This window comes from Phasianus colchicus, chromosome 3 (assembly GCF_987193195.1).
Source record: "Phasianus colchicus chromosome 3, bPhaCol1.hap1.1, whole genome shotgun sequence".
NCBI classification, from domain to species: domain Eukaryota; kingdom Metazoa; phylum Chordata; class Aves; order Galliformes; family Phasianidae; genus Phasianus; species Phasianus colchicus.
Genome location: NC_143438.1, coordinates 62,508,759 through 62,535,062, shown reverse-complemented (window position 1 = coordinate 62,535,062; position 26,304 = coordinate 62,508,759). Strand labels below are relative to the sequence as shown.

Genomic DNA, 26,304 nt, shown 5'->3' with positions numbered 1-26,304 from the left:
ATTATACGTAGGGCAAAAATTTCATGAATTATTTAATTTATTACTTTCTGTTCTTGAGGAGTGGTAGTACTGAACTCATTTGCACACAAAAATCTCCAACTGACAGTGTAATTAGTGTTTGCTTAGTTCAAAAGAGATTTGTGTTTCAGGCAGTAACAGTGTTTAAGGACAGATCTCGGCATGTGGCCAGGTGAATGAAGTGCTTTTTTTTGGGCCCCTCCTCAGTGGAAGACTTTTTTTTAATGGAAATAACCTTCTTTTAAAATAAGTTTGTTACAACAAACCCAATATTTTGAGACCTGAATTGATTTGAAACGGGATTTGATTTTCCCTGCGTGCGCCAAGCATCACAGCTGTGCACACCCATCTGAAAGCATGAAGCTGACCTTTCTATACAGCCTCGCATGGAAACCTGTGTGCTGGAAAATAATATACGGATGGTTCTCAGGACAGAGAGCCTGTGCCAGCAGTGTGCAGGCAGGCAGCAGGGGGAGGCACCATCTAGTGGCTGCTGCCCTCCTCTCCCTGCTTCTGCTCCTCAGAAGGAACGGATGGTAAGGCTTTAACACATGCTGCTTTACGTGCATCCGTTTCCTGAACAACTTGGTGCACAGCACTGGGCAAATGTTTGATCACAGGGCACTAGCTTCTTTATTCTGTTTCATTTCTTAGCTGTTGAGAAGCTTTTGTGCAAAGGTGATTCAGGTAGGCTAACATACGGAAAATGACCGGAGAGCAATAGTGAGCTTTTGGCAGCAAGAGGCAGAGATCTGAATATGAAACACTGTAAGAGAGATGGTTTTTATTTAGGTTGTTGGCCTGTAACACATACTTTGCAAGAAGTTGTCTTCAAAAGTAAACAAAACAGGCAGATCAAACCATGATGTCTACAGGAGTTGCTTTATAACCTGCTCAAAGTCCATTCTTAATTTAATCACTTACTGCCATCTACTTGCATGCAGTGTTGAGATCAGAAAGATGGATTTAATTTTCTTTAAAATCCCTTTTATGCTGAATCCAAAAGCAAAATTTAAAGTTTTCAACTGTTTGTTGAAAGCAAAACAGTAAGTGACTGCAGATATATTAAGATAAAAGGAAATGAAGGCATTGAAGGTGCTGAGGAAGAGGTAGCCACCTCTTTTTACACACCTGTTTAAAACTTCCCAAGGAATTTCTTGACACAGCTCATTGGTTCCTGTGAGCAGTGCCTGTCTCTGGGGGTGGAGGATCTGTGCATACAGGATTCTTCCTGCAGCAATATCATGGTCATTTTGGAACTTAACAGAAAGATGCAGTGTATCCTGCTATCGTGGAAGCTGTCCTACACTGAGGAATTACATTTGTGGTTTTCCTAACCAGCATGTTGCTGAACCAGTTAGATGTCATGCATTAAGAGAAGCTAAATGCAGAGAATAAAGTATAGGATATGACTAAGGAAAGATAGGAGAAGAAAGCAAAGTCTAAAGGATGTTTTAAAGGAGACGGAAAAGATGTAATGTGAGGGTACATCTCATGGCAATCTGTGATTTTAGTTTTATTCCACTAATGCAGCTCCGACTCTGAGGAAAATGTTGATGAATAGTGTTTTATATGTGCTATAAATATCTGTTACAGAACTGTGACCTGTAATAGAGGCTAAGTAGCTACTACTTCTGTGCTACGCTCGTATGTAAGATCCTTACATTAAAGCACAAGCTGTGTAATTAGAAAGCTGAAGAGAGGATTAATGGGCTTCATCCCTTGACAGTTGTGGCGTTAACGTATAAAAGCCTAGAAATTAATGTGACAAATGAGAAACTGAGAAATTTATCAGGCAGACTGGAGAGGGTTTTCTCATTGTTTCTTAAATTTGATCTCAACAACTGGATTACTTAAAGGGATCTGTTCTGATTAGAGCTGAGTAACAGGAAATGCTGTGGTATTGCTGAAATCCCTGTAACTGTGGATGCCAGATCTCAGTGTTTACTATTCTACTCTGTGTCCTTAATACTATTTCACTTCATTTTAACATGTTATGGATAAAATTTTCCAAGCTTTCAGGACATGAAAGAATGATAGTAATATTTAACCAAAAAGCTGTTTTTTAAACAGAATTTTCTGTCTTTCAAGGCTCAAAGTGCCCTTCATTTGAAATGTTGAATGTAGTTGCAGCTGAAATACTAAGAAGTTTTTATTTTGTGATTATTGAAACAAATTTATTTTTATTAATTTCATGTTGTAAAAGAAAACTTTGAACCAGCCTTTATTTAGAAGTGAACATCTGGAGAATACCGTGTAAGCTTTGGATATTTCAGTTTGCTACTTTGTAAACCTTTAGAATTTTTTTTTAATGTTGAAGTTATATGAATCAATATGGAAGTAATTTGCAGTAATTTTTCCCACTTTCCATATTGGCCTGGAAATAATAATCTGCTAATTTCCATAATGTCCTCCTGGCTGGTGCTATATATAAACAAAAGGGAGGGGAAAAAAAAATCTCGAAATAGACCTGTGCCTTCTTTGTATTACTCCCTCCTTTATGTATTTAATCACCCTACAAAATAGATTTTTGTTAGAATAGAAATATAATAATAATTTTAAAAGCATTAAAGAGCATTTTTATTCAGGTCACTGATGTAGTGGAAGAATTTACTTTACACAGAGCATCTCTGTGGAGATAATATTTGCTAAATGTCCACTCTAGGTACAAAAGCTCAGATGTTTCTTTCCCAATCTGTGGGATGCTTTGCCACAGTGGCTTTGTTTGACAGTGAAGTGTGCTTCTAGCCCTTCTGTGATTGCAAAGAAAAGGGTGGTAAAGTCTAAAGGACCGTTTGGATGGCTTCCAGAAGATAGGTAAATGGTGTTCACACGGGCTGGCAGAAAAGCTGCTGCTGCCATCCCTGAGCCCTGCCTCCTGCACTGTGGCAGGCTGCCCAGTGAGGAGCCAGTGGGTACAAGTGGAAAAAGCCTGAGGAGGAAAAAAAAAAAAAAAATGGTTTCCAGCTAGATTAGCTGTCTGACCTGCCTGACCCTGAAGCCACATGGGAGCAGGAATCTGCAGAGAGGCACAGGTTGCAGTCACTGGAAGGGACGATCTTGAAACAACCATGAAAACCACATCCTGAGGCTTTAAAAAAGTAATAATATGAAGAAGAAAGTACGGGATAATTAACTCAGTTGAAACCAGTTTGTCCTCTATTTGTCTAAGGACACTGCAATAAGCATGAAGTAAAGAGCATCTCTGGGGGTGGATAGTTGAAGCTTTTTTTTGCTTCCTTATTCCCCTTCTTAATTATGGTTTTTGAAGGAGAAATTGAATCAGGATGGCTGTTTCTTTTGAAGGCATGCATCTGTAACACAGAGACATTTCATGGAATCATAGAATCACAAGGTTGGAAAGGACCTACAAGATCATCTAGTCCAACCATCCTCCCATTACCATTGCTACACGAGCACTAAACCATATCTCGCAGCTCCTCAGCTGTTCAAGATGCCTCTTGAACACTGCCAGGGACAGCGACTCCACCACCTCCCTGGGCAGCCATTCCAGTGCCTGACCACTCTCTGAGAGAAAAAGTTCTTCCTTATGTCTAACCTAAACCTCCTCTGGTGCAACTTGTGGCCATTTCCTAGGGTCCTGTTCGTTGCCTGGGAGAAAAGGCCAAGCCCCTCCTCATTACCTTCCTTCAGGAAGTTGTAGAGTGCAATAAGGTCTCCCCTGAGCCTCCTCTTTTCCAAACATTTTATAGATGCTTCAGGTATGAGACCTCTCTAAAATCATGTTGCTGTGCATTTACGTGGAGTCTACAAGTGGCAGATGATGCCAGGTCGTTAAAATATCTGCAGTATCTGGAAGGAACAAAGATGCTAGGAACGCAATTAAACCTCCATTTCTCTGTCTCTGTTTTTTGCAGAAATACTGCTGACCCTGAGGGCGGTGTGGTTGCTCCTTTCTCCAGCTGAGCGGGCGCCCGGCCCCACACCCTTCCCAGTTGGAGGAGCTGCACCCATTTGTCACGCCGCAGCCACGTCGGCACCCAGTGCCGCTGGGCCCAGCCCTGCCCTCTGCAGGGCCTCGTCGCTGGGAGCAGCCTCCTCTTCGACAGTCTGAGGCTATAGCGTACAGACATTGCTCAGTCTGTTCACTGCATTCACCTTAGTGCAACTTAGATCTCTCCTGCGAAGTAAATGTTGACAGGCAGTTTTCATAAACCGTGTCAGATTGAATGTATTTAAATGTATGTATTTAAGGAAAAAACAACCATGCTCTTGTTCTGTTTCCGTTTAGTTCTAGACCTTGGTTTTTGGCTTTGTTTTCCCTGGCTTACTCGTTCTGGTGCGAAGGATTCCGTTCTGTCTGCATACTGGTGTTTTAGACTAAGGCCTGTGTTTTGGGGCGGCGAGTGCACGAGGAGGGTCGGGACACGGTGCCCGGTGCACGCAGGCCTCTGAGGGGCCCTTCCCGCTGCCGGCACGTCGGAGAGGACGGACCGATGAAGAAAACTGCACCGAGCAATTCTGAATGGGATTAGAGTTGTGTGAGAGATGAGAACTATCCTGTGAGAGGGCTGTTGATAAGGGGCGCTTCGGTTGGGTTTTTTAGTAACACTTTTAATGCAAAGTCACGAGTCCAAAAAGACACGTTTGCTACGTTCTTATTTAATTCAATTCGTAGCGATCAGCAAATCCTGATTTTTTTAAGTGGCTCTCCTGACCTCTGTCATTTTCCTCTTCCTTCTAACAATTAAAAAACAAGTTACCCCCCTTTATTTCCTTAGGTGTGTTTCCAGCAATCTGGGCGGCAAGTTAGGGTTGCTGAGCAGCAACAATGTTCAATGATAATGCATGTACTGATTATGGTAGTGGCAGAATTGGTGCATAATATCAAAGAGCTAAAGATACCTGCTTTAAGGCATGATTAATTCCTGGTTCCCACCCCCCCTAGCCAGGGGAATAACGATTCATGTAATACCGATAGCAGATATCACTACAGACTTCACCACTATCGTGTGTTTCTGATTATTTTAAAGCAGTGTGGACTATGAGGACGTTTTGTAAGGTACATAAAATCCAGTTTATATGTAAACAAGCAATAATTTAAGTTGAAAACTTAAGTGTTTTACTTGTATAATTTTTGTGAGATATACATGTTGTGAAGTTGATTCCAAATGAGGTACTTCAGTATTAAATTAGATATCTTCTTAGCCGTGTGTGTCTCCTGGAAAAGTGTTTTGTAAAGAATCACAATGCCTTGATTAGCCCTAATTTGTAGGCTTGAGACTTCTCGTTTTCTAAACCTTGTGATTCTGCTCATAATGTCATTTATCTAACCTATATTATATGCAGCCACTGTAGGAACCGATTCTTGATTTTTGTATGTTTATATTCTTTCATAACAAATCTTAGAAAAACTAACTGTTACTAAGCAGGCCACTGTTAGGGTGTTGTTGTTTTTTCTTGCCCACTGTGGTTGGAATAATCTTTTACTAAACTGACATCAGTTTCTGAGGACTGGAAATATTGAGAAATTGATGTTTTTGACCTCTGTTTTCTTCCCCCTCACCCCTTGCCCTCAAACTTTCTATCCTGAACGCAAATTTTTGGACGTCATGTAAAATGCAGTGCATTTTATAATGTCTCATCAGCTATGCCTTTTGGGAGTAAAAGGTTCATTCTGTTGCCATTTAATCAGTTTTGTTTTATTTTTCAGGTGGGAGTGAAAATAGACTATAGTAATTCTGTATTAAGGCTGAGGGAAACATGATGAAGGTGGTTTGAAATAGGTTGTTTCTTTAGAAGGTGTCTATTTCCTTACTGTGATCGTCAAGGAAACATTACGGTGCTGTTGGTTTCTAAGGAGGGCAGTGCTGTGATTCTGGGGAAACAACACTTTTCAGCAGTCAGCATTTGGCTGTCAAACTCAGAAAGAATACTGGGTTACTGAACCACCCTTCTGTCTGTGTTCTGATGGAAAACCAAACTAGCCATCAGCCCTGAGATCCGCAGCCTCATTATTACACCAACATCTGCGTTAAACTTGCATTCTGTATCTGACAAAATGTTATTTGTATGAGAAGTGTCTAAATTGGAATGAATCGACTTCATGCAACACAAAGCGTAGATGAGTTTTCAAATAATTGCGTTGTATCCATTTTCAATTCTGAACCGTAACCTCTTCAGATAGATTATTCTTTTTCACAGTGGACAAGTGGCAATTTGTCCTGTTCCGTGACAGACCTGCAATCCCCCATCATCGATAGTGATTATGATACTCCATCATCCATTGCCATTTTGAAAGAAAGGAGGTTGTACCTATCACTTTGGCTCAGTTTGGGTTCATCGTGACTTTGTCGTCTTCTGACTAAAGAAAAAGAAAAGTGAGTGAAGGAATCTTCTGATCATATTGATCACTATAGAAACAAAAAAGCCAAATCAATTCCCTTCATTATCAGTATTTTCATCGTGTATACAGTAAATTTGTCGGAGAAAGTACTAGGATTTTGTTTAACAGAACAAGTAATCAGTGTTCTACTTACATTACTAAATGTGAAAGGCGCATAATGTGAAAATAAGCGTATATACATGGTCATACGGCCTGGTTAAGTGTTCATGTAATGTGGTAAGTTTAAAAAGTGAAGTGAGCTGTTTTGCTACAATGAATTAATTTGTACTCAATCTTGAAAATATTGTCCCACGCCGGCATCCCTTTGGGCCTATTAATTAAAAGCAATGTTTTTGCAGTTTATACAATACATTTTTTAATCTTTGTTGAAAAACGGAATTCATATGGGCTTAGCAGATGAAATGGGTGGCACAGCTCCACTCGCAGAACCCAAAGATACACAATCAGTTTTGAAATGCAACTTAAGCCATTAATTGTTGGTGTGAATTTAAAAGTTTTCTAGTATTTGTATGGTAGTATGCTGCCTAAGAGCAAAAGCATTCTCTGCACAAAAGAAAATTTACTGTAGTGGCTTTGATTTTAATTAGAATTTTCTCCCTGGTGTTTCTTTGTAGACTAAAACAAAATCTTTTAAGTTTCTTACTACAGGTAAAAGCTATGTGCAAGAACCTCAAAATGCTAAAATCTAGCATAATGCCTTAGATCTGTTTTTAAGTATTGTATATTCCTACATAGCTGTCTGATGTATTATATTTGTATAGTGAATTGTGTACAATTTTGGAATAAGTGCATCATCACTTAATCTTTATGTTGTTCAATAGAGATGATGGACACGTTTCTTCAAACATTTACTGTCATTTAATTTTTTTCCCTTTATGTCATTTGTGGGTTTTATTTGTACAGTTCATCATGAAGTTGCATCTGAGATGTGTGTATATGAAAAGATTATACAAGGGTAAAATTAAGCAATATATAAACTATGGTTCTTCAGGAGAAAGCTTACAGTGTTTCAGGTTGTGATTTATTTTCAAAGCGGAGTTAACTCTGAACATCACTTTGTTCACCTGCATTGATGTTTGTATTTCTAGTGTGAGCAGTTTATGCAAAGGTAGATATATTCAGAGAAATTTTAAATACATTTATGCAAGTTAATATTGCTTTGCCGATGCTATTTGCTTATTTGATGTTAAATAATGCTATTGTAAATAAAGAATTCTGTTGTTATTGCATCATTTAATAAATTTTAATGCCTTCGGGTTTTACATGGCTTTAGAGATTTCAACGTGTTTCTGTTGTGTCTTCATTTATTCTTATCAGGGCGTAGGAGGCAGTACTGAAGCACTGCGGGATAGAGTAGTCTGCCATTTTAACAAGCACAGCAGTCTCTCTCCATTGAAGAATGTTTTATATATTCCAACCAGTAATTACTCAGAATATTTTCTTTTAATAATTCTGTTCATCACGTTCATTGAGTAGCTTAGCGTGAAAACAGATCACAGTAAGTACTTTTCTATATCGCGACCCTAAACGGGCATCTTTGGTGATGGTTTGAGCAGAGGCAGACCTCAAACGGCATAGACTGAGGCACAGGACTGAGCACAGTCAGGGCCTGCTTCTCCTTGTTACACCACACTGTTGTTTTAAGGAAGTTGGAAATGGATGGAGAGTTTATCTGAAAAGGATAAAAGCAGCTAGAGGAATGGCTGTTCACAAGAACCATCTGCTGTTGTCTAGGAAATGAATGAGGGAGAACAGGTATTTATGTCAAAAATGTTATAAGCTAAAATAATTGTTGTCATTAAGACTTCCAAATAGTGTCATCCTTTCACCATTCTACCAAAACATTTTGATAAGGACTTTTTGTAAAGGCAGCTAGGGATAGGATGAGGAGAAATGGCTTTAAACTGGAAGAGGGTAGATTTAGACTAGATATTAGCAAGAAATTCTTTACTGTGAAGGCAGTGACGCACTGGAACAGGTTGCCCAGTGAGGTTGTGGATGCCCCCTCCCTGGAGGCATTCAAGGCCAGGCTGGATGGGACTTTGACCTACATGATCTTAAAGGATCTTTCCAACCCAAAGCATTCTATGATTATATGAAAATAACAAGGCCTGTCTTGCAGTTCTCTTGGCTTGGCTTCATCAAAATGGTGGTGATCTTTGACTATGGAAAGCACTGACACATTAAGGAAAGCTGGGAAGGAGGATGCTTCTTTCTGAAGTGAGGCCACAAACAAGTGCTAAAGAAAGCACTTGCAAAAGAGGAGGAAAAATTTTCCTATTGGAAATATTTCTAAAGGTAGGTGTAATTATTCCCTTTTAAGTTATTAACATTAAAAAGAAATGGTGATTTTGACAACAGTTTCAGCTATAACTTCTGGTATCATTCTAAACATACAGTGAGCTGCCAAGAGCCTCCCAAGTTACCCTAACTCAATGTAAGAACAAGAGATGTGAGGTTAACTTTTGAAGATTGTTATCTAGGCAACCTGTATGAATCTTGCAGATGAGACCTTTAAGGACAGAACAGGGATGGCCAGGGGTTTTGTTTTATTCCCAAGCTTGTTGATCACCGCTTCTGGTTTTCTACTTGTTATATCCAGCGGGTCCAGAGGAGGGCCACTGAGATGATCAGAGCCCTGGAGCACCTCTCCTATGAGGAAAGGTTGAGGGAACTGGGATTGTTTAGCTTGGAGAAGAGAGGCTCCAGGGAGACCTCATTGTGGCCTTCCAGTACTTGAAGGGAGCACTGAACAGGAAGGGGAACGGCTGTTTACGAGGGTGGATAGTGATAGGACAAGGGGTAGTGGTTTAAATTGAGACAGGGGACATTTAGGTTAGATACTGGGAGGAAGTTTTTCATTCAGAAGGTGATGAGACACTGGAACAGGTTGCCCAAGGAGGTTGTGAATGCCCCATTGCTGGAGGCATTCAAGGTCAGGCTGGATGTGGCTCTGGGCAGCCTGGTCTGGTGGCTGGTAACCCTGCACATAGCAGGGGGGTTGAAACTGGATGATCATTGTGGAGTTTTTCAACCCAGGCCATTCTATGATTCTAAAACCAATATGGGGAGAGGCTACATGTCTCACTGTGCAGAACAAACACTGCTTGGCATCACACTATGGCAAGGGAAAATGGCAGCCTGGGGAATCTGCCCTCTGTCTTGGCCTAGTGGGTCACAAAGTGTGGAAGCAGAAATGCCAAGGCCCAAGTGGGCCTCTTGACAGCCTTCAAATTATGTCCTGAAACAGTAAATGTGATGAATTAATTCTTGAGCTGGAGAAAGTAGAATACAGATAGTCCATGAACAGTTGCACAGGCTTGTGCATGTGACAGACTCATACAACTTGATTCCTGTTAGGCTTTGGCATAGCATTGCTAAGTGTATATGAGCCGTATCTGCCTTGCAGGAACGCAGCTCCCACCAGTAGAGGCTGTCACTGCTGCTCTGTGCCGTGTCCTCCCGCTATAGCAACAAACTGCCGCTGTTCTGACCTGATCTAAATCACAGTTCTGTCATTGCTGCAGCAGCACCTGCTGCTGTGCCTGGCAAGAGCGCAGGCTGCTCCCTGTCAAAACCATCAGTTCTGCTCCGAAAGGTATGGGACCACTTGAAGTCCATACTGGGACTGTGGCCAAGGGTTTTGCATGCATTGCTGAATCCCAGCCTCTGATAAAGGGCTGTCCACAGCCCAGCTGCTGGGTAAAAGAGAGTATGCATTCTTAGGGGAAAGGTAGGTCAGAAAAGGTCCACGTGAATGAACCTGGATGGATGGCAGCCCTTGCGAGCCTGACTTTGAGATCTGCTGCTGCTTAAGGGCACCCTCTTGGAATATCCCTCAACTGCCCACTGCGAACGGCAATGTTGGTGTGAGATCCCTGTGTGCCCGACACCACATTCCTTGTCTCATTCCAGTGTGAGCCTCCTTTGGCACCTGCCAGTGCTAACAACCACATGCTTGGCCAGCACGGTGGGCTCAGGCTGGATTTGTGACCCAGAGGACCCCTTGTGTGTCTTTCTCCTTCCCTTTGGTTTCTGGTTATGGAAAATCACCTTGAAGATGAAAAAAACCCATGGTTAATTACTTTGAGGGGATAAAGTTTCATCTGTCCTTTGTCACACATACCTCAGGTACCCCATCACTGAGAATCCCAGCAGTGTAGATTCCCTCGGACTTGTCTTTGCTGCACCCAAATGAATGAAAGCTGAAACCAGGCGATAAAAGGGAGCTTTTACCCCCAAAAGAGAACAGCACGGTATTATCCATATATGCTGTGCTGCCCCAGTGCCTACAGCTACTGGCATAAATGGAATTTTGGAGCAAAAGAATGATGACTCAAAACAGTTCCTCAAAAAGGTACCTTTGATCCTGATGAACTAATGCACCTAAGGAACACCTTGGAGTCCAGGGGACCTAAGGTATCCCAGTTTCAGTGAGATGTATGTTTTCCATAGGACGAGGCCTCCAAAAGAACAAACCTCAAGCCAGAAGTCTGAGAGAGCTGCAAAAAGAAATGGAAAGATCAAGGAAAGCATCCTAAAGACACTGGGCCACAGCTGAAACAGAACATGGTTTGCATTTTGCCTGAAATCTTGCAAGTGTACACTGCAGTACAAGTGAAATGTGGAGTGCTGTGTTTCGTGCACCCCTCAGCCAGGGCAGAGGCAGCCGGGCAGGAGGCTCCTGGGCCACAGCTGCTAGAAGTAACCACTCCTAAGAATCTTCAGCAGTTTTGTAGCCAGCAGGAGTCCATTGAGGTCTGAGTATTCCCAAAGTTATGCGTACACAATCACGGGATGGGGCACAGATGCTGTCTTAATGCAATTTGTAACCAAGCTTGTAGAGTGCTATGTGGGTACCCAAATGGACCTGTGCTAGGCAATGTTCAGACTGATGGGAGCACCTGGATTGGGGAAGAAAAAGAAAAGGAGGGAAAAATTGCTTACAGAATATTAGAAGGTGTAAGAGTCTGCAGGTGCAAGCCTAGTGCCACAAACTGTAACTGCAGGATGGAAAGTAGTTCACCAGAATACATACAATGCCTCATGTAAGTCGCAGATCAGATCCAGCTATCGCACGAAGACTGCATCATTGAAATGCTGCTATATCTGATGATACAATAGTGCCAGAGAAGGAATGTTAAAGCACCTTAGAATGTTATTTCCTTTCTAGTTTATGTTCCACATACATTAGGAGTTATATAATTTATTCACATTTTCAACTAAATAATTTTATTGTTTGATGACCAGGGAGGGGCTGGTTGGTTGGTTGGTTTGTTTTCAGAAATTAAGCTTGCAAGTAAATCACTGTTCTACTTCCTGTTCCTGTCCTGTTGTTATGACACCTTTTCAACATGATAACTCAGGACAGCAGGAGCAGACAGAAAAGCTGCATGCTCTGAGCTGTGCAGATGCTATCATGTTTGAGAGCACGCTTGTCATTTTAGATGGATTTGCAGGGCAGGTACAGGCACATCTTTGTAAATATGCAGATGCAGCAACAGTTGTGGAGAAACTCTAAAAGGAGTTAATCCCTCAGTTTGGTATCTCTTGGTACCAGAGAGGGAGAAAGAAACTCACTTTACTGGAAAAGTGATGCAGAAAATTTCCACAAATAAGAGAATTCTCTGCTCCTACCATTCCCAACCCAGTGGGGCTATAGAGAAGGAAAGCTCCAGTTTGGAAACTAAATTTGCAAAGATTTGGACCCAAACTGGTCTAAGATATCTAAGTGTGTTACCTCTTGCATTAATGCATAACAGGTTTACCCTAACCAGATAGCACTGCCTGTCACATCATGAAATCTTCATGGGTAGGCCCACACTAGTAGAGCACACAGAATCTTTATCTCCTGTGCAGGCATTTTGCCACTGGCAGATGATGCTCTTCTAAAATACTTAAGCAGAAAAGTGTAAGGATTTTCCACACAGAGCTGAAAGGAGCCCGATCTGAACCCACCACTGAAGTCTGTCACTCCTTGAAACCAGGGGACAGGTCTGTGTAAGGGAAAACCAGAAAGCCATGCTGAATATTAAGACATTAGGAAAAATTTCTTCTCAAAGAGTAGTGATGCATTGGCACAGGCTGCCCAGGGAGGTGATGGAGGCACCATCCATGGGGGTGTTCAAGAAGCATGGGGATGTGGCACTAAGGGACATGGTTAGTGGGCACGGTGGGGATGGGCTGACAGTTGGACTTGGCGACTTTAGAGGTCTTTTTCAGCCTTAATAATTCCATGATTATTTTCTTCTTAACTCAGGTGGTTGTCTGCATTATAATAAAATTGCTCCTGCTGTGTAAAATTATGTTGTAGGAAATTAGAAACTGGAACTGAAAGGATAAAGCTCGGAGCTGTAAAGCAAATGCTCTCAGTATTAGAACAGGAGCACAACCATGAGTCAGTCCAGCAGGTGCGCTGTGATAAAGGTGTGCTCTGTTGCTAAAGCCAATAAGGAATTATTGAACCACATAAAAAACACTGTCAGCTGAAGCATGAACAGCAAGCATGGACGAAGGGCTAGCATGGCCCAAAGCTGTGACCCGTTCTCAGCTCAATTCCTGGGGCCACATCCTTGGGTTACAAATGAATGGTGAGACAGAAAGGGCTCAGGTGGGAACGTGTGAGGTGGGAATGCTGAGCAGGCACTGTGGTGCAGTCCCACTCCATGTCTCAAAGCTGTCTCCTCTCCAGTCTCTAAGCAGGGTAGGCAGATCCCCACTCTGCTGCTTTCTAAGCCATAATACCATTCATCCTATAGGGGACTGTGGGTTACTGGAGATTAACTGCAAAATGGTCACAACAGTGATATGTGACCTTTTCTTTTCACGGCAGCATTTCATTTCTAAGACAAAGCAAACTTCTTTCTGCAATCAGCACTCAAAGGCTCCAGCTAACCACGGCACTGCCTTTATACTATTGATGCTGCCAACCCAAAGCCACTTCCTAAAGCAATACAGCATCACTTCGGCCCTACAGATAGAGGTCTGGAACGAGAGAGAAAAGGGAAAATGATGAAAAGCCAAAAAATCCATACAGCCATAAAGACTGAGAGACTGCCTTGAGAAAGCATCAGAGAGCTGCATTGCTGCCTCCTACCTAAGCTTGCTGCGCATATTGGCTGTCCCTGGTGTGTTGGCTGCTTCTGCCTTGCAAACAGGAATCAGGACAGAGAATGTGGCAGTAGGTAGTGGAATTAGTAGCACACGTGTCACAGCTCAGACTCGGGGTCTCAGGAGGTGCCTGGCATCATTCTGGCTCTCCTCAGTGTGCAAGCACTCAGTGCTCACAGCCAGACTGAAAGGTTAAGAGGAGGCTCCAACCCAAACGTTTGGGCAGGTAGGAACTGCAGTGCCAGCATGAAATCAGGGCTCGGAGGATGGCTTCACCTCCAGTCAAGCACAGTCAGCGGCAGGTTGGAGCAAACGTCCCTCTGTCAGTAGCGGCTCCAGGTGACTTCTGGTGCATCCCTGCCGTGAGAGGAAGGCAGCACTTCACACAGGACTGCATAGTCCGCATAGAGTATTGAAAATTTCTTTTTTATTGCATGCTGTCACCTCTCAGGTGTCTTCTCCTGGTTGCGTCTGGGACAGAGCCGTAATGCCTGGTATGACGCTGCGTTCTGAGTCCTGGAGAAGAACGATGTTGCTAACGCAGCGATGCTTTAGTTGTCGCTAAGCAGTGCTGCGCGGAACTGCGGACCCGGCCGGCCGGGGAGCAGCAAGCCCGGCACCCAGCGCGCTGCCGGCTGTTCGGGCCGCCGGAGTTTCGGAAGCGGATTTTTGCCTTCTCGCTGCCAACAGCCGTTCCGCAGGGCCTGGGCGCACCGCTCGATCGTGCCCAGCGGCGGGGGCAGAATCGGGGGAGGCTCCGGCAGCGCGGAGAGCCCCTCACCAACATCAACGGCCCCGCCCCAGCGTAGGGGCTCCCGTCGGGGCAGCGTCCCCCCACTCGCCCGCCCCCGGGGCCACGCGACCCCCGGGCGGGCCGCCCCCTGCCCGGGCCCATATAGCCGCGGGGAGCCGGCGGCCCGCTCGCCCCGACGGCGCCGGGCGAGGAGGGCGGCGCAGCGGCTCCTCGCCTTCCCCTCGGAGCCCGCTCTACCTGCGGCACCCCGACATGGCTCTGGCCCTGGCCGGCGAGCCGGGCCCCGCGACGGACGCCACGGACGCGCTCGGGCTGAGCCCCGCCGGGCTCGCTGCCTACTACCCGCCCTTCCTGCCCCCGGCGCAGTACTTGGAGGCGCCTCCCGACTTCTTCCAGCCCCTCGGCCGCCTGCTGCCCCCCTCTCCACCGCTGCCCCCCTTCGGTATCCCCGCGTTCCTCAGCCTCCCGCCGCCCCCCTCGGCCCCGCCGCCCCCCGCCCAGGCTCCGGCGGACACCCCGCAGCGGACGGCCCGGCCCGGGGGTTGCTGCGAGACGGCGGGGCAGAGCCGCAGGTTCCACTTCAGCGAGGAGGAGCTGAACGCGGTGCTGTACGGGGCGCTGCGAAATCCCCACATGCCCGGCGGGCTCCACGCCATCTCGGGGCTCCGCGTGCCCCCCGTCAGCCCGGGTAAGAGGACGGGGAATCCGGGACGGGGGTGCGGGGACTCGGGGCCGCCCCCACGGCCCCTCGAGCCGCTGATGAGGGTCCGTCTCCGCAGGTGCCGCTCGCTCCCCCCCGGCTCCGCCGCCCGACGGGGACGCCCTGCAGCTGCCCGAAGGTATGGGCAGGGACACCGCCCGACCCCGCGCCCCGTTCCCTGTCTCCGGCCGCGCTCAGCCCGCGCTGTCCCCGCAGGGTTGGCCGTGTTGCGCGTGGCCTACGGGGACGTTTGGCACCTCGGGGTGTTTTGCACCGCCCCCATCCCCAAAGGAGTCCGATTCGGCCCGTTCCAAGGCAAAGTGGTCAACACCACCGAGATCAAGACTTACGACGACAACTCGCTGATGTGGGAGGTAGCCGCGGCGGGGGGGGCCGGGGCGATGTTGGCGGCGGGGTTTCTCGCAGGCAATACGTTATGGCCCTGGGGGAACTGCGAGGGGACCTCTGCCCGGCCCCGATCCGCTCTCGGCCCTGATCCTCTTCTCTCCGCCCTTCAGGTCTTCGAATACGGACAGCTGAGCCACTTCATCGACGGGAAGGGCACGGCCGGCAACTGGATGTCTCTGGTGAACTGCGCCCGCTTCCCCGAGGAACAGAACCTGACGGCGCTGCAGTGCCAGGGGCAGATCTTTTACGAGAGTTGCCGGGAGATCGCGCCCAAGGAGGAGCTCCTGGTGTGGTATGGGGACTGTTACGTACAGTTCCTGGGCATCCCCATCTGCCTGAAGGGCATGCCGGAGGCGGGGCGGCCCCCGCAGCATCCCGAAGGTGAGAACACGGCAGCGCCTCGGGGGTCCCCCGGATCGCGCTCGGACCCGCACTGGGGGGAGCGAAGGGACTCTGTCACCGCCCTTCGTAACGCGTTTTGGACGGCTGCGGGGGAGCCCCAGCCCGAGGTGCTCTGGGGCGGCCATCCTGGAGCCCAAAGTGCCGTTCTCCCTCTGCCACCCCGGTTTGCTTAGCAGTGCTCATGTAAAGCATTCCCCGTTGTTGCCGGGCTGTTGGTGTGGGGGGACTTTTTGCGGCGTTCCTGGTTGGGTTTTGGTTTAATCCTACCGCAGCGGTGTCATCTGCGGTTATTCGGGGAGAAATGCGGTGGAGAAGGGAGACGCCGTTGTTAGCCGAAGCTGGGTCTGAAGTCAGGGTTGTACGAAGACAAAAGCCGGAGGGGGTGGGGGTGCGCTGACGGCGAGAGGGGAACGCCGGGCGATGGGACCGGGGACTGCGGTGGTGTTTTGTGGGGTGGCCGGTGGTTCGTTTCGGGGCTGGAGGGAATGTCACTTACCGCCTCCGATTAGAGGCAGAAGGAAATGTTAACGTTCGAAACGTTTCCTGTATTGTTCGTTAAGTTCAGTGGTTAAGAACAATTTAAAACCCCGAAGGAAACCAAATAAACGCGTGTTTGTTTGATAGCGTTTTGAAAACGACAGAAAAGATGCGCGGATCGATGGTCCTTTTGGGGGGAACGGGAAGCGAAGGGCAGCGGCTGTGCCGCCGTCAGGCCGTGTCCCGGGGTCGGCCGGCCGTGCCGTAGGAACGCGTCCCATCCGCTGCCCGCGGACACGGGCGGAACGGTGCGGAGTTCAGCCCCTCCCCCGGCACAAAAGGAATCGAGGGGCAGCGGTCCGTTTGCCTCGGAGTTGCGATTCGTGTTTGGTTGATGATAACTCCGAAATCCGTTTGTAACATTCTTACCCTCCCTGGGACTGACGGGCACCGCGCTTTGCCGTGCAGGCGCCGGGGAGAGCTTCAAGTGCGAGCGCTGCGGGAAGGTGTTCGCCTACCGCTACTACCGCGACAAACACCTGAAATACACGCGCTGCGTGGACCGGGGCGACAGGAAATTCCCCTGCCACCTCTGCAGCCGCTCCTTCGAGAAGAGGGACCGGCTGCGCATCCACGTCCTACACGTCCACGAGAAGCACAGGCCCCACAAGGTGAGACGTCCCCGCCGTTACCTGGGGGTCTTCGGGAGGTGCTTTGTCCCCCCCGACCGCTCCCTCTGCTGCCTGTCCCGGGCCGAGGCTGTCGGACGCAGCGAGAGCCCGAAGCGTCGCACCCGACGTGAGCCGCTGCCTCGGCAACGCCGGGCAGTGAAACGGGGCTGGGAAGGGCTGGGGGAGTTCCAGTATGGCACAGCTATTGCTTCGGCCCCCAGCACCCTCCTTTGTTCCTATGGGTCATCTCCAGACAACGTCCATTTTCCTGGGATAGATCCAATTACATCAATGATACTGTACGTAACATTCGAACGTTTTAAGGATTTAGTAAGAGATTTAAAATAAGCCTCTATTACATTTGAGGTCTAATATGATTCTACTAATTATGCAGTTCGAAATCATAGTTCTTCTTTTCCTTCTTTCTCCATCCCTCCTTTTTTTCCTCTCCTTTTTTTCCTTTCCTTTTTTTCCTTTTTTTTTCCTTAACTTTTTTTTCCCCCTTTCCTTTTTGCAACACATAGAAAAGAAATACTTAAAAACAGCAGGGCGGTAAACTTGTTCTGAATGCATATTGCAATTAAATGACAAACAAATCGACTTAAATACCAAGAAGGAAATGTATCAGCAAAAAGTGACCTCCCATCGGATAGTTTATTTTGAACTCGAGAATGGTGATTTATTCCAAAATAACAGCGGGATAAGGAAATGATCTGTGGGCTCCTGCACATTCCTTCGGGATTTGTGTGCGTGTCCCCATGGACTCCTTGACTTCAGCACCTCAGCTCTGGGTGTCACTGCCTGCAGCAGTGCAGCAGAGAGGCAGTGCCTGCGCCCTGGGGGCTGTCACACTATCTCCCAGCAAAGTGGTCCTTAAGAGGGGTTCCCTTAAATAGAGGAATAAATAAAGGATCTTACTGTCTTAATAACTGGGAAAAAAAATCAGATTTAATTACTAATTATCAGTATCTTCTGCTAATGTTCCAGAGACAGATTTTACTAAGGCAGTTTTAACCATACAAACAAAAAGAGCTTTCAATTTTGCATGATTTGTCTGTCTTTCAAAACAGTTATTATTCTGACTAGATTTCAAGTTGTTCCTAGTTAAGTTAACCCCATGTAGAACAGCTCTTTCCAGCTGTGCCGTTCTTCCTGTAACTCCTGTGTTCTTTTGCAGTGCTCGGTGTGTGGGAAGAGCTTCTCGCAGTCCTCCAGCCTGAACAAACACATGCGGGTTCATTCCGGGGAGCGCCCCTACAAATGCGTCTACTGCAATAAGGTGGGCAGCTCCCATGTTCCAGTGCCTCACAGCACCATGTGCTGCCCTTCCCCTTTTTCTGTCTAGGAAACAGAGATGCCTTCTCTTTTAAGTTGGTATCCAGATAACCTGAGTGCGTGCGTTCTGGGTAGAGCTGGGCGTTGCAGTTGGAGAAAGGGTTGAAGAGGTTGGAAGTTGAGAGGGTTGGATCAGATGTGAGGAAATAGCATTAGGTTGCACCAGGGAGGAGGGGTTAAGCTGGATATTGGGATGGTTTTTAAAATGGAAAAAGTGGGGAGGCACTGGAACAGGCTGCCCCATCCTTGGAGGTAGATAGAAGTCAATGTGGTGCTTTGGGATGTGGTTCAGTAGACGGGCTTTGCTTTAATAGCACCAGGTGGGTGGTTGGAGCTGGTGATCTTAAGGGTCTTTTTCAACTTAAATGATTCCATGCAAGTCCCAACTCTGAAATCATGTTTACACAAACATCTGGGACTGAAGAAGCAGGGTCGGCTCCTAGCTCTTGCTTTCCATTGGGTCAAAATTTGTGCTAATTCCTTGCTCAGCAATCAGGGACAGCGTGTAGGAATGCTTCACAGTATTTCAGATGCCATCCTAATCATTCACCGAGGTAACACATTTCCCTTGTCATCAGATTGGTAATGTTTGGTCTTAGTGACTCGTGGAGTGTGATGGACAGATGTAGTTTAAGAGCTGAACCTCCATGATAATGACCATGGGCTTGTTTACTTTTAGTAACAGGGCAGTCTATGTAATGGGCACTAAAGAGGCTCTGTGGGTGCAAGCTTTGCCTGCCCACACCCATGCACAGGATTTCTGCTTCCAGCATGGCATTTTCCTCAGCTTTCTGATGGTGACATGGTTAGCAGCAACTATTTTGTGTAGTCTGCAAATAGAGAAGGACCCAAAAGTGCCTCGGTTGGGGAAAAATTAAGGAAACAGCTGGCTGTTCTGCAACCTGTTTGCTTTTGGCTTAGTGAGGGGGTTTTCTCCTAAAATGTAAGGTTGTTATGAGGGGATAAAGTCATGTGAGGGGAAAGATGGGCTAGGAGGTACTGAAGGCAGAGCAGAACATGACAGAAGGAAAAAGAAAAGCCCTACAGGTGGATGCTAGCCCAGCATGAGCGAATTCTGGCAGCTGAATTCCAAGCCAGCATTCATCAGCATGAAAGGGTTTAACTTTGAAAGTAAACACTGCAAAGAAAACCTGCATTATGTTTCCCCTATACAAAGCTAATTAGGGTAGTATTGATTTGACTTCTCATCCTTTGGCACATCGGAGATATTTACTGGTGTCTGCAATCAGAAATCTTTCTGAGCTTCCACAGCCATGAAGCAGAGCCCGCTAACCCTTCTCCCTGCTCTTCCCCCCACCCTTCCTCCTGTGCCCTCCCAGGCATTTACAGCCTCCAGCATCCTGCGCACACACATCCGCCAGCACTCAGGAGAGAAGCCCTTCAAGTGCAAGCACTGCGGCAAAGCCTTCGCCTCACACGCGGCACATGACAGCCACATGCGGCGTACGCACAGCAAGGACAAGGGCAGCACCTGTGCGGTGTGTGGCCAGCACTTCCCAGAGCTGGAGGACTACCGCTTCCACATGAACGTCCACGCTGCTGCTCATTAGCCAGGAGTCCTCTCCTGGACCAGCTCTGTGGGTTCTATCGGTGTAAATGTGTGTATGTAGGCTGTGTGCGTGCCACAGGAAGCATTGACTCTCATGGTGTGGGTCACAAGAGTGCTGCTTTATAGCACGCTGACTCAGTGCCAGGGTGAGCTCTGACATGCACTGACCCTCCCTCCCTATGTTCCCTCATTTTCAGGAGTGTCCCTTCCCCAAAAGCCTCTTGTGTGTGAATATCACTGTGATGGATATTACCAGACCTCTAATTCACTGCAGCTGTGGGCTGCCTGGTGCTGTCCATGCCAAAGCTTGTTTGAGAGGTGCTCTTAGCAAGTATGTATACTAAGACACTTTAACCTACTTGTTTTATTCAGGCACATGACGAGGTGTGGGTTCTATCTCCTAGTGTGCAAGTCTTTTAATGAATCCCTATTCCTTAGAGAATGCTGCTGGAGCAGCAGAAGAGTATTTAATTGTGGCTTCAGGGCCAGCTGAGCTGACCGGTAGAGCTCTGGGGCAGTGACACCAACTCTTCCTTGGCCCAGGAGAGGGGGGGGGGGGGGTATGAAAATGGTTGCAGGTGTGTGAAATGGCTCCAGAGCAGTGCTGTGGGTGGTGGTTCTACCTTCTCTGTCTCTACAGAAGACCAAGTTTGAAGCGGTTCCAGAACACCAACAGCTCTCCCAGGTGGGCCATGGCCACTCTAGCATTCTGTAGCAGCTTTGCACTGCGCTTGGCACAGGCCAGGGGTAGGCATGATTCCACCCCAAGGCTCCTCTGTATTGAGGCATAAAGGTTTTTGATCAACTCTTGTATCTCACTTAAGAAAAGGGGAAAGCCCTTTTCCTATCTTTGCTTTAAGATGAGAGGTGTATGACAGATGGATTGAGAAGTCTCACGACTACAGATCTCTGCGTGTAAAATTCCCTCCCCAAGCCATGGGAATGCCTTTACTTTGAGGGAGGGCCGGAGAGTATTTTTCCCTGTGTTTCTCACTGACAATGCAGGTAAGTTCAGACTGATGTGTGGGCTTACTGTTGATTTCTTTTTAGCAAAAGAAAACTATATATTACCTCAAAAAATGCCTTTTGTTTTCTACAGAAAAAGCTACTTATTTGCTATGGGTGTTAGAATTAGTTTGCTGAAAACTGGGTTTGCTTTTTTGTGCTCTAACTTAAGAGCAACCTCATGCATCCTGTCTTTCAGTACCTAGAAACCATCCCAGATAAAGCTTTCTCAGTATATTATACAATGGCTAAAAATACTTTCAGCATAAAATTCTGAGTGATAATTTTTGCAAAATACTCCCCAGCTCAGTAACTGTGGCATTCCCTGGCAATGTGAAATCTCAGCTCATGTGGAGAGCCGTACTGATGGACTGCTGTGCATGGGGAGTGCAAAGCCCTCCGTCTGTCAGTGCTGGGCAGAGGCTGAGATAATGCAGGAGGCTCTTGTGTTGGTACAGATGTGTTTGCTATGTTGCACACAGACAATAACAGCCCTTGCTGGAGCTGATTCTTTAATGCAGATAGTTTGTTGTTCTTAAGGTGACAAGGTTCTCTTAATATCCTAGGTCACCTAGGATTAACAAGGACTTTTTGAGCATAAGTACAGAAACTGAAAGTGTATTTAAAGAGATATGAAAGTTGTTAGGCACAGAATACAATATAAAACTAGAAAAAAAAGTTACTTGCACATTATATCTTGCAGATACTGTATAACTACATGTATTGACTTGCACTAACTTTTATATGGTTTATTGTATTTTAAATTGCATTGTCCTCATTTTCACGGTGAAAATTGAAAATAAAAAAACTATAGAACCGCTTGTAAATAAAGTATTGAGGCCCAGCACCGGGCAGCATCTGAAATAAGCAATCTATAAATGAATGCAGCTGAGGGCACTGAGCCTTAGTTACAGCAGCCTGCCTACATGCAGGTGTTTTTGCTTGTGCATCTACAACCCTGGGCGACAGGTGAACTGTGCATGGGAAGGCTTTGCTGGTTTGGTCCCATAAATAACTCCAGATTTGTTGAAATCATCAGCTGCTTACTGAAAAAAGTTGTGACTCAATGAATGAGAAGTGCTGTGAGGTGCTTAGTTAGCTTTGCCTGTGGGTAACCTTGCTATTTCTTGTGAATGGGAGTTATTTATTTCAGTGGTACATTCTTTGCAGTGCTTTTATAGCTGTGTGTGTTTTCTCCTATGTGAAGAACCCCCATCTACCTTGTCCTCAAATATTAGCACTCTTCTGCAGCATTGTGTGATGAGTTGTCTGTAAAAGAGTACATGAAGAGTTTTGCTTGTGACTCAAGGTACCAGCTGTCTTGCACATTAAACTCATATATGTAAATGTTTTATGATACTTACTTTACAGAAAGGAAGAAAATAAATTATTTGAGTCTCTGCTATATGTGAATTGGCTACAAGTTGCTTTCTGTCCAGTGCATCTCTGTTGTATATCTGAGGTACTAATGAAGGGTGTTACCGTGTCATTTGTAAGTCATTACAGAATCAAACTGCCTCTTTCTGGGAACTGCAGTCCTCCCACTGGGTAACAGCTGACTGTATCATGAGGCAAATGTACCCTTGATGGCTTGGTCCATAAGAGTCCCAGTAGCCGATAGACGCTGAAACCATTCACATTTAGACTTAGTTCACTCCCACTTGGTCTCAACAAATCTGAATGGAGCAGTATAAAAGGCATTCAACTGCCCCGCAGCATTGAGGTCTCAATGGGGGCCACAGCTGTGCCTGCTGCTCTGCTTAGGTGGCTTTGGGCTGGGAGAGAGCAAGGATGGCACTTGGCCTGCATGCTTCACAGCCCTGCAGTGAGACGTCTGGCTGCAGGAGAGAGGTTATTTATGTTCTGTTTAGATTAGGGAATGCCTCTACATGCATCCTGTTAACATCTTATTAGCTGGTGTTTTGGGTTGTTTTTGTTTTTTGTTTTTGAGAGACTAAACTGATAGAAGCACATTGATGTGCTCCTGTGGCAGTGCAGCCAACAGCCTTGTGAAAAAAACAGATCTGGCCAGCTCAGCTGGGTTTTCATTTATTTATACATGCATGTGCACAGTGAGCATTTTGCCTGGCAGCTGCCCAGAAAGAGAGCCAACTGCATTATGGAGCTCTTGCACAGTCAGGTCGATGGAAGAGACTAGCCCTGAGATTGGGAAAATCGGACAGGAGCTGTACCTGAGCCAGCAATTTGCCTCTTCCTCCTGGCTGTGATGAAAAATAGTCCCGCCCAAGGAAAGCATCGAGTGAGCTGTTAAGGTTCAGCCCTGAGAGACACGAGATTTCCAAGCACTTTGCGCTATCTCCTGTGGTTTCTAAGATTAAACAAGAGAGGTCATTCACCAGAGTACCCCTGGCTTGTGGTTCTCTCCTCCAGGAAGAAGTTTCTCAGGGTTCCCAGCTGTAGGGGAGTACCAGGGCAGCTCTGCCTGTCCTACAGTGGCCATAGTGCCACAGGGCTGTGTGTGGTTTGAAGAGCTCTGGGTGGTGGTGGTGGTAAGGATGGGGATGGATGTGGTGGTGGGAACCGTGCTCCCCAGAGAGCTCTCACTTTTCCACAAGTGACCCACAGGCTCTCCATGTGGCCACCACAGTCCCCTGGCCAGCTGGAGCTGACTGCCACAAAGGGATTACCCATATTGATGCCCTAAGAGCTGTCAAGGTGGAGAGAAAGACTACTCTACCACAGGCTCTGAGCTCTTAGCCGAGTAGGATCATAAGCGCCCCATTAAAGGTTTCATTCAATAACAATCTTTACTAAAGTAAATGGACAACGGCAGCTCCCCCCACTACAGTCCCTAATGTAAGAGCCATTACAGAAGAGGAAGACAGAATGCAGAAACATCTATTTCTGCAGTATCAGTTTCAACAACATCCTCAAATGACTCTTTTCATGAAAAGTGGATTTTATTTTTTTCCCAGGGATGTGAAAACCCCAAGGAAACAACTAAAAGAGAATCTGTTTGCAATCTTGATCCTCCCCTCAGCCCCCAAGGCTGAAGTGTAGCTGCTTCCCATCAAGGCACCCACCAGTAAACAGTGGGAAAAGCAGCCTGACTGCACTATTCTGACACTGCTGGAAGCTGGCAAAGTGGGATCAGCAGTGCTGGGAGATGGCAGCACTGAAGGACAGTGGTGGGAGCTGTGTGCTATGTTGAAAAAGTGACAGGCCAGCTCTGGAAGGGGGCAATGCTCAGGTTTCCCCGGTGTCCCAGCCCTGCCTTTTTCATCCTAAGCATGGTGACTGCAATGGGAATGGCAAGTTTTCATGAGGTGAATTTCTGCCTTGGCTTTCCTGCCATGCCTGCCAACCTCGTTTCTCTAACACTTTCTTCCTTGCAGTGGCTGTAAGGGGAAGCTTCACACTATGGTTCTGAAGCCAGGGAGCTAAAACAGACGCTGAGTGGCTTTGCCCCATACAGTGTAATGAGGCTGATCCAGATCTCTGCTAGTCAAAATTAATTTTTGTTTTAACTTTGATGGTCAAGGGTGTGAAACCATGTATGGATATTAGTGCATTTATCAGCCTAGTTCCCTGCCACTGAACTGTTTTCCCTTAGTCTCAGAAATTGAGGGGTTCCCTGCCCAGGTGCTCAAGTAAACAAACAAGCAATGCAACACAAAAAACATGTCAGCAAAAGGGAAAATTCTTGGAAAATAGTGTTAGTTATTTGTCCAAGGGTCTGAGTTCTTTACCTGCCTTAAAGACCCCTTCCCAAGATTGCTGTCAGCCAAACATTCTGGGGGTTTGAATTTAATTCAGTGTGAGAATGGACTTAGAGCTTTTAAAATGACTTTTTTGTTTGTTTCTATCTTGCTATTACGCCACTACTACAATGTTAACATAGCTTGCTTCTGTGGTTTTTTTTTTTTTTAAGCTATATATTATTCAAATTTAAATGCATGTTAATTTTGGCTAGAGAGACTGACCAGATCTCTTCAGATGTCCTGTGTAATCCTGTATTGTTGCTGTCAGCTTTATAACTGTAAACTGCGAGCAGCAGGGCCTGGCATGACAAACACATCCTTCTTTTATGGCATTGATTGATTTTTGTCCCATGAGAGCTGTTTTGGCTCGAATGTTATTATGACAAAAGGTTATACGGAGGGGTTAAGAGAGAGCAGTTCTTGCAAATAAGAGAAAATCATTTTGGAGAAAGCCAGAAGAGAAGGAAAACTGAAGTGGCAGGTAGCATTTAAAACTTTCCCAGAAACCTGGAACTTTTTGTTCAGTGACACTTTGGATCATATTTTTTTGTTATTCTGGTAGCAACAAGGAAATCAAAATCACTATCAGTCACTATCTTTTAAATTTTATCTTTGCTGTTTCTTGAGTCTATGTCTTTCAGACTCAGCCTTCTAGCAACAGAATTGTATCAGTTTAGAACAAATTATAGCCCCTGTATAACGTATAGTGATGACCAAAGATGGTGCAAGTTGTGTTTATACTTTTATTATTTACACAGGGATAAATTTTTTTTCTGAAGTGTTGTATTGGGGATTACAAGCTTCATATTGATATAACCATATGGTTGTATTAGTATCCCCCTCTCCCAAGCATAATTAGCACTCTTAACAGAATATTAACGTTCATTTTGTATTCATGTGTACGCACACACAAGAGCATTTGTGTAGATGTAGGTATGCCTGTGTGTCTGTTAAAAACGTCCTTTCATATATTCAAATAAGCAAATATAGAACTAATGAATGCCCACTTTCAGAGTTTCTTTTCCAGGGAGTCAATGACTAAAACTAGGTATTCAGCATCACCAGTTTGCTTCCCAGCACAGTCTGAACACAGGGCAAGCAGAAGACCTTACAGCAGTGGCAGATGGCAGTCACTGTTGTACTGCTGATTACAGCCATGTTTGGTCCCTGTGGTACTTAACCTTTTTTTAAAATCTTAGTGTTGTGTTGATATTTGGCATTCCTCGTATTTTCTTGTGCTTCTGAGACCTTTCTGTAATACGAAAGAACTGACAGTGGCCAGCAAAGTGCAAGTCCTTTGCAGCAGCTTTCCTATCAGTATATTTTAGCATCAGCTTTTGAAGCTGCTCCACTTCTTAGTGTTACTGCATTGGTATTGATTTGAGCTGTGCGGGTCCAAGAAAGTTTTCTAAGATGCAAAAGCAATCAAAGGATCATCCTCATAAGTAGCTATAGCACTGATGGCCAAAGGGGAGCTTTAGGCACTAGGAACTCCCGAGAAGTTTAACCCGTAAAGTCCAAAAGGATGCAGCTGTGCACCTCCCCGTGTAGCCACGTCCCTTCCCCAGCCGGCAATTCGGCGGCATCCAGAAGCATTATAGGTTGCTTATATACATATCAATTCCCAGGGGCCCTCAAAAACAGGGAGCTTTTAACCTGCTATTGTAACCATTCTCATGGAAGGCTGCCGCCTCCCACCTTTCGCCTCGCAGGGGACGGAGTTGCACTTTTATTTTAATTCAGCGTCGGCCTCTTCACGGCTCTC

The 26,304-nt window shown here is 46.1% G+C and overlaps 2 protein-coding genes across 12 annotated transcripts in view; both read left to right on the top strand.

The window, feature by feature from the left end:
- The window catches only part of NCOA2 (nuclear receptor coactivator 2), a 185,045-nt gene extending 180,802 nt beyond the window's left edge, over nt 1-4,243 (top strand). For all 10 annotated transcript variants that reach the window (XM_090137699.1, XM_090137696.1, XM_090137693.1 and 7 more), the window contains one exon: nt 3,897-4,243. In XM_090137699.1, coding sequence (XP_089993825.1) covers nt 3,897-3,908 — 12 coding nt within the window. In that variant the 3' untranslated portion in view covers nt 3,909-4,243. The remainder of the gene's footprint in view (nt 1-3,896) is intronic.
- A 10,178-nt stretch (nt 4,244-14,421) lies between these two features.
- PRDM14 (PR/SET domain 14) lies at nt 14,422-26,304 on the top strand. 2 transcript variants are annotated; one of them, XM_031604813.2, is made up of 7 exons: nt 14,422-14,937; nt 15,029-15,088; nt 15,166-15,323; nt 15,468-15,738; nt 16,705-16,907; nt 18,085-18,186; nt 19,583-26,304. In XM_031604813.2, the coding sequence occupies exons 1-7, from the start codon at nt 14,502-14,504 to the stop codon at nt 19,811-19,813; spliced, it is 1,461 nt and encodes a 486-aa protein (XP_031460673.2). In that variant the 5' UTR covers nt 14,422-14,501; the 3' UTR covers nt 19,814-26,304. The 2 variants fall into 2 exon arrangements, with proteins under 2 accessions (XP_031460673.2, XP_089993816.1); XM_090137690.1 differs by having other exon boundaries at nt 14,422-15,323.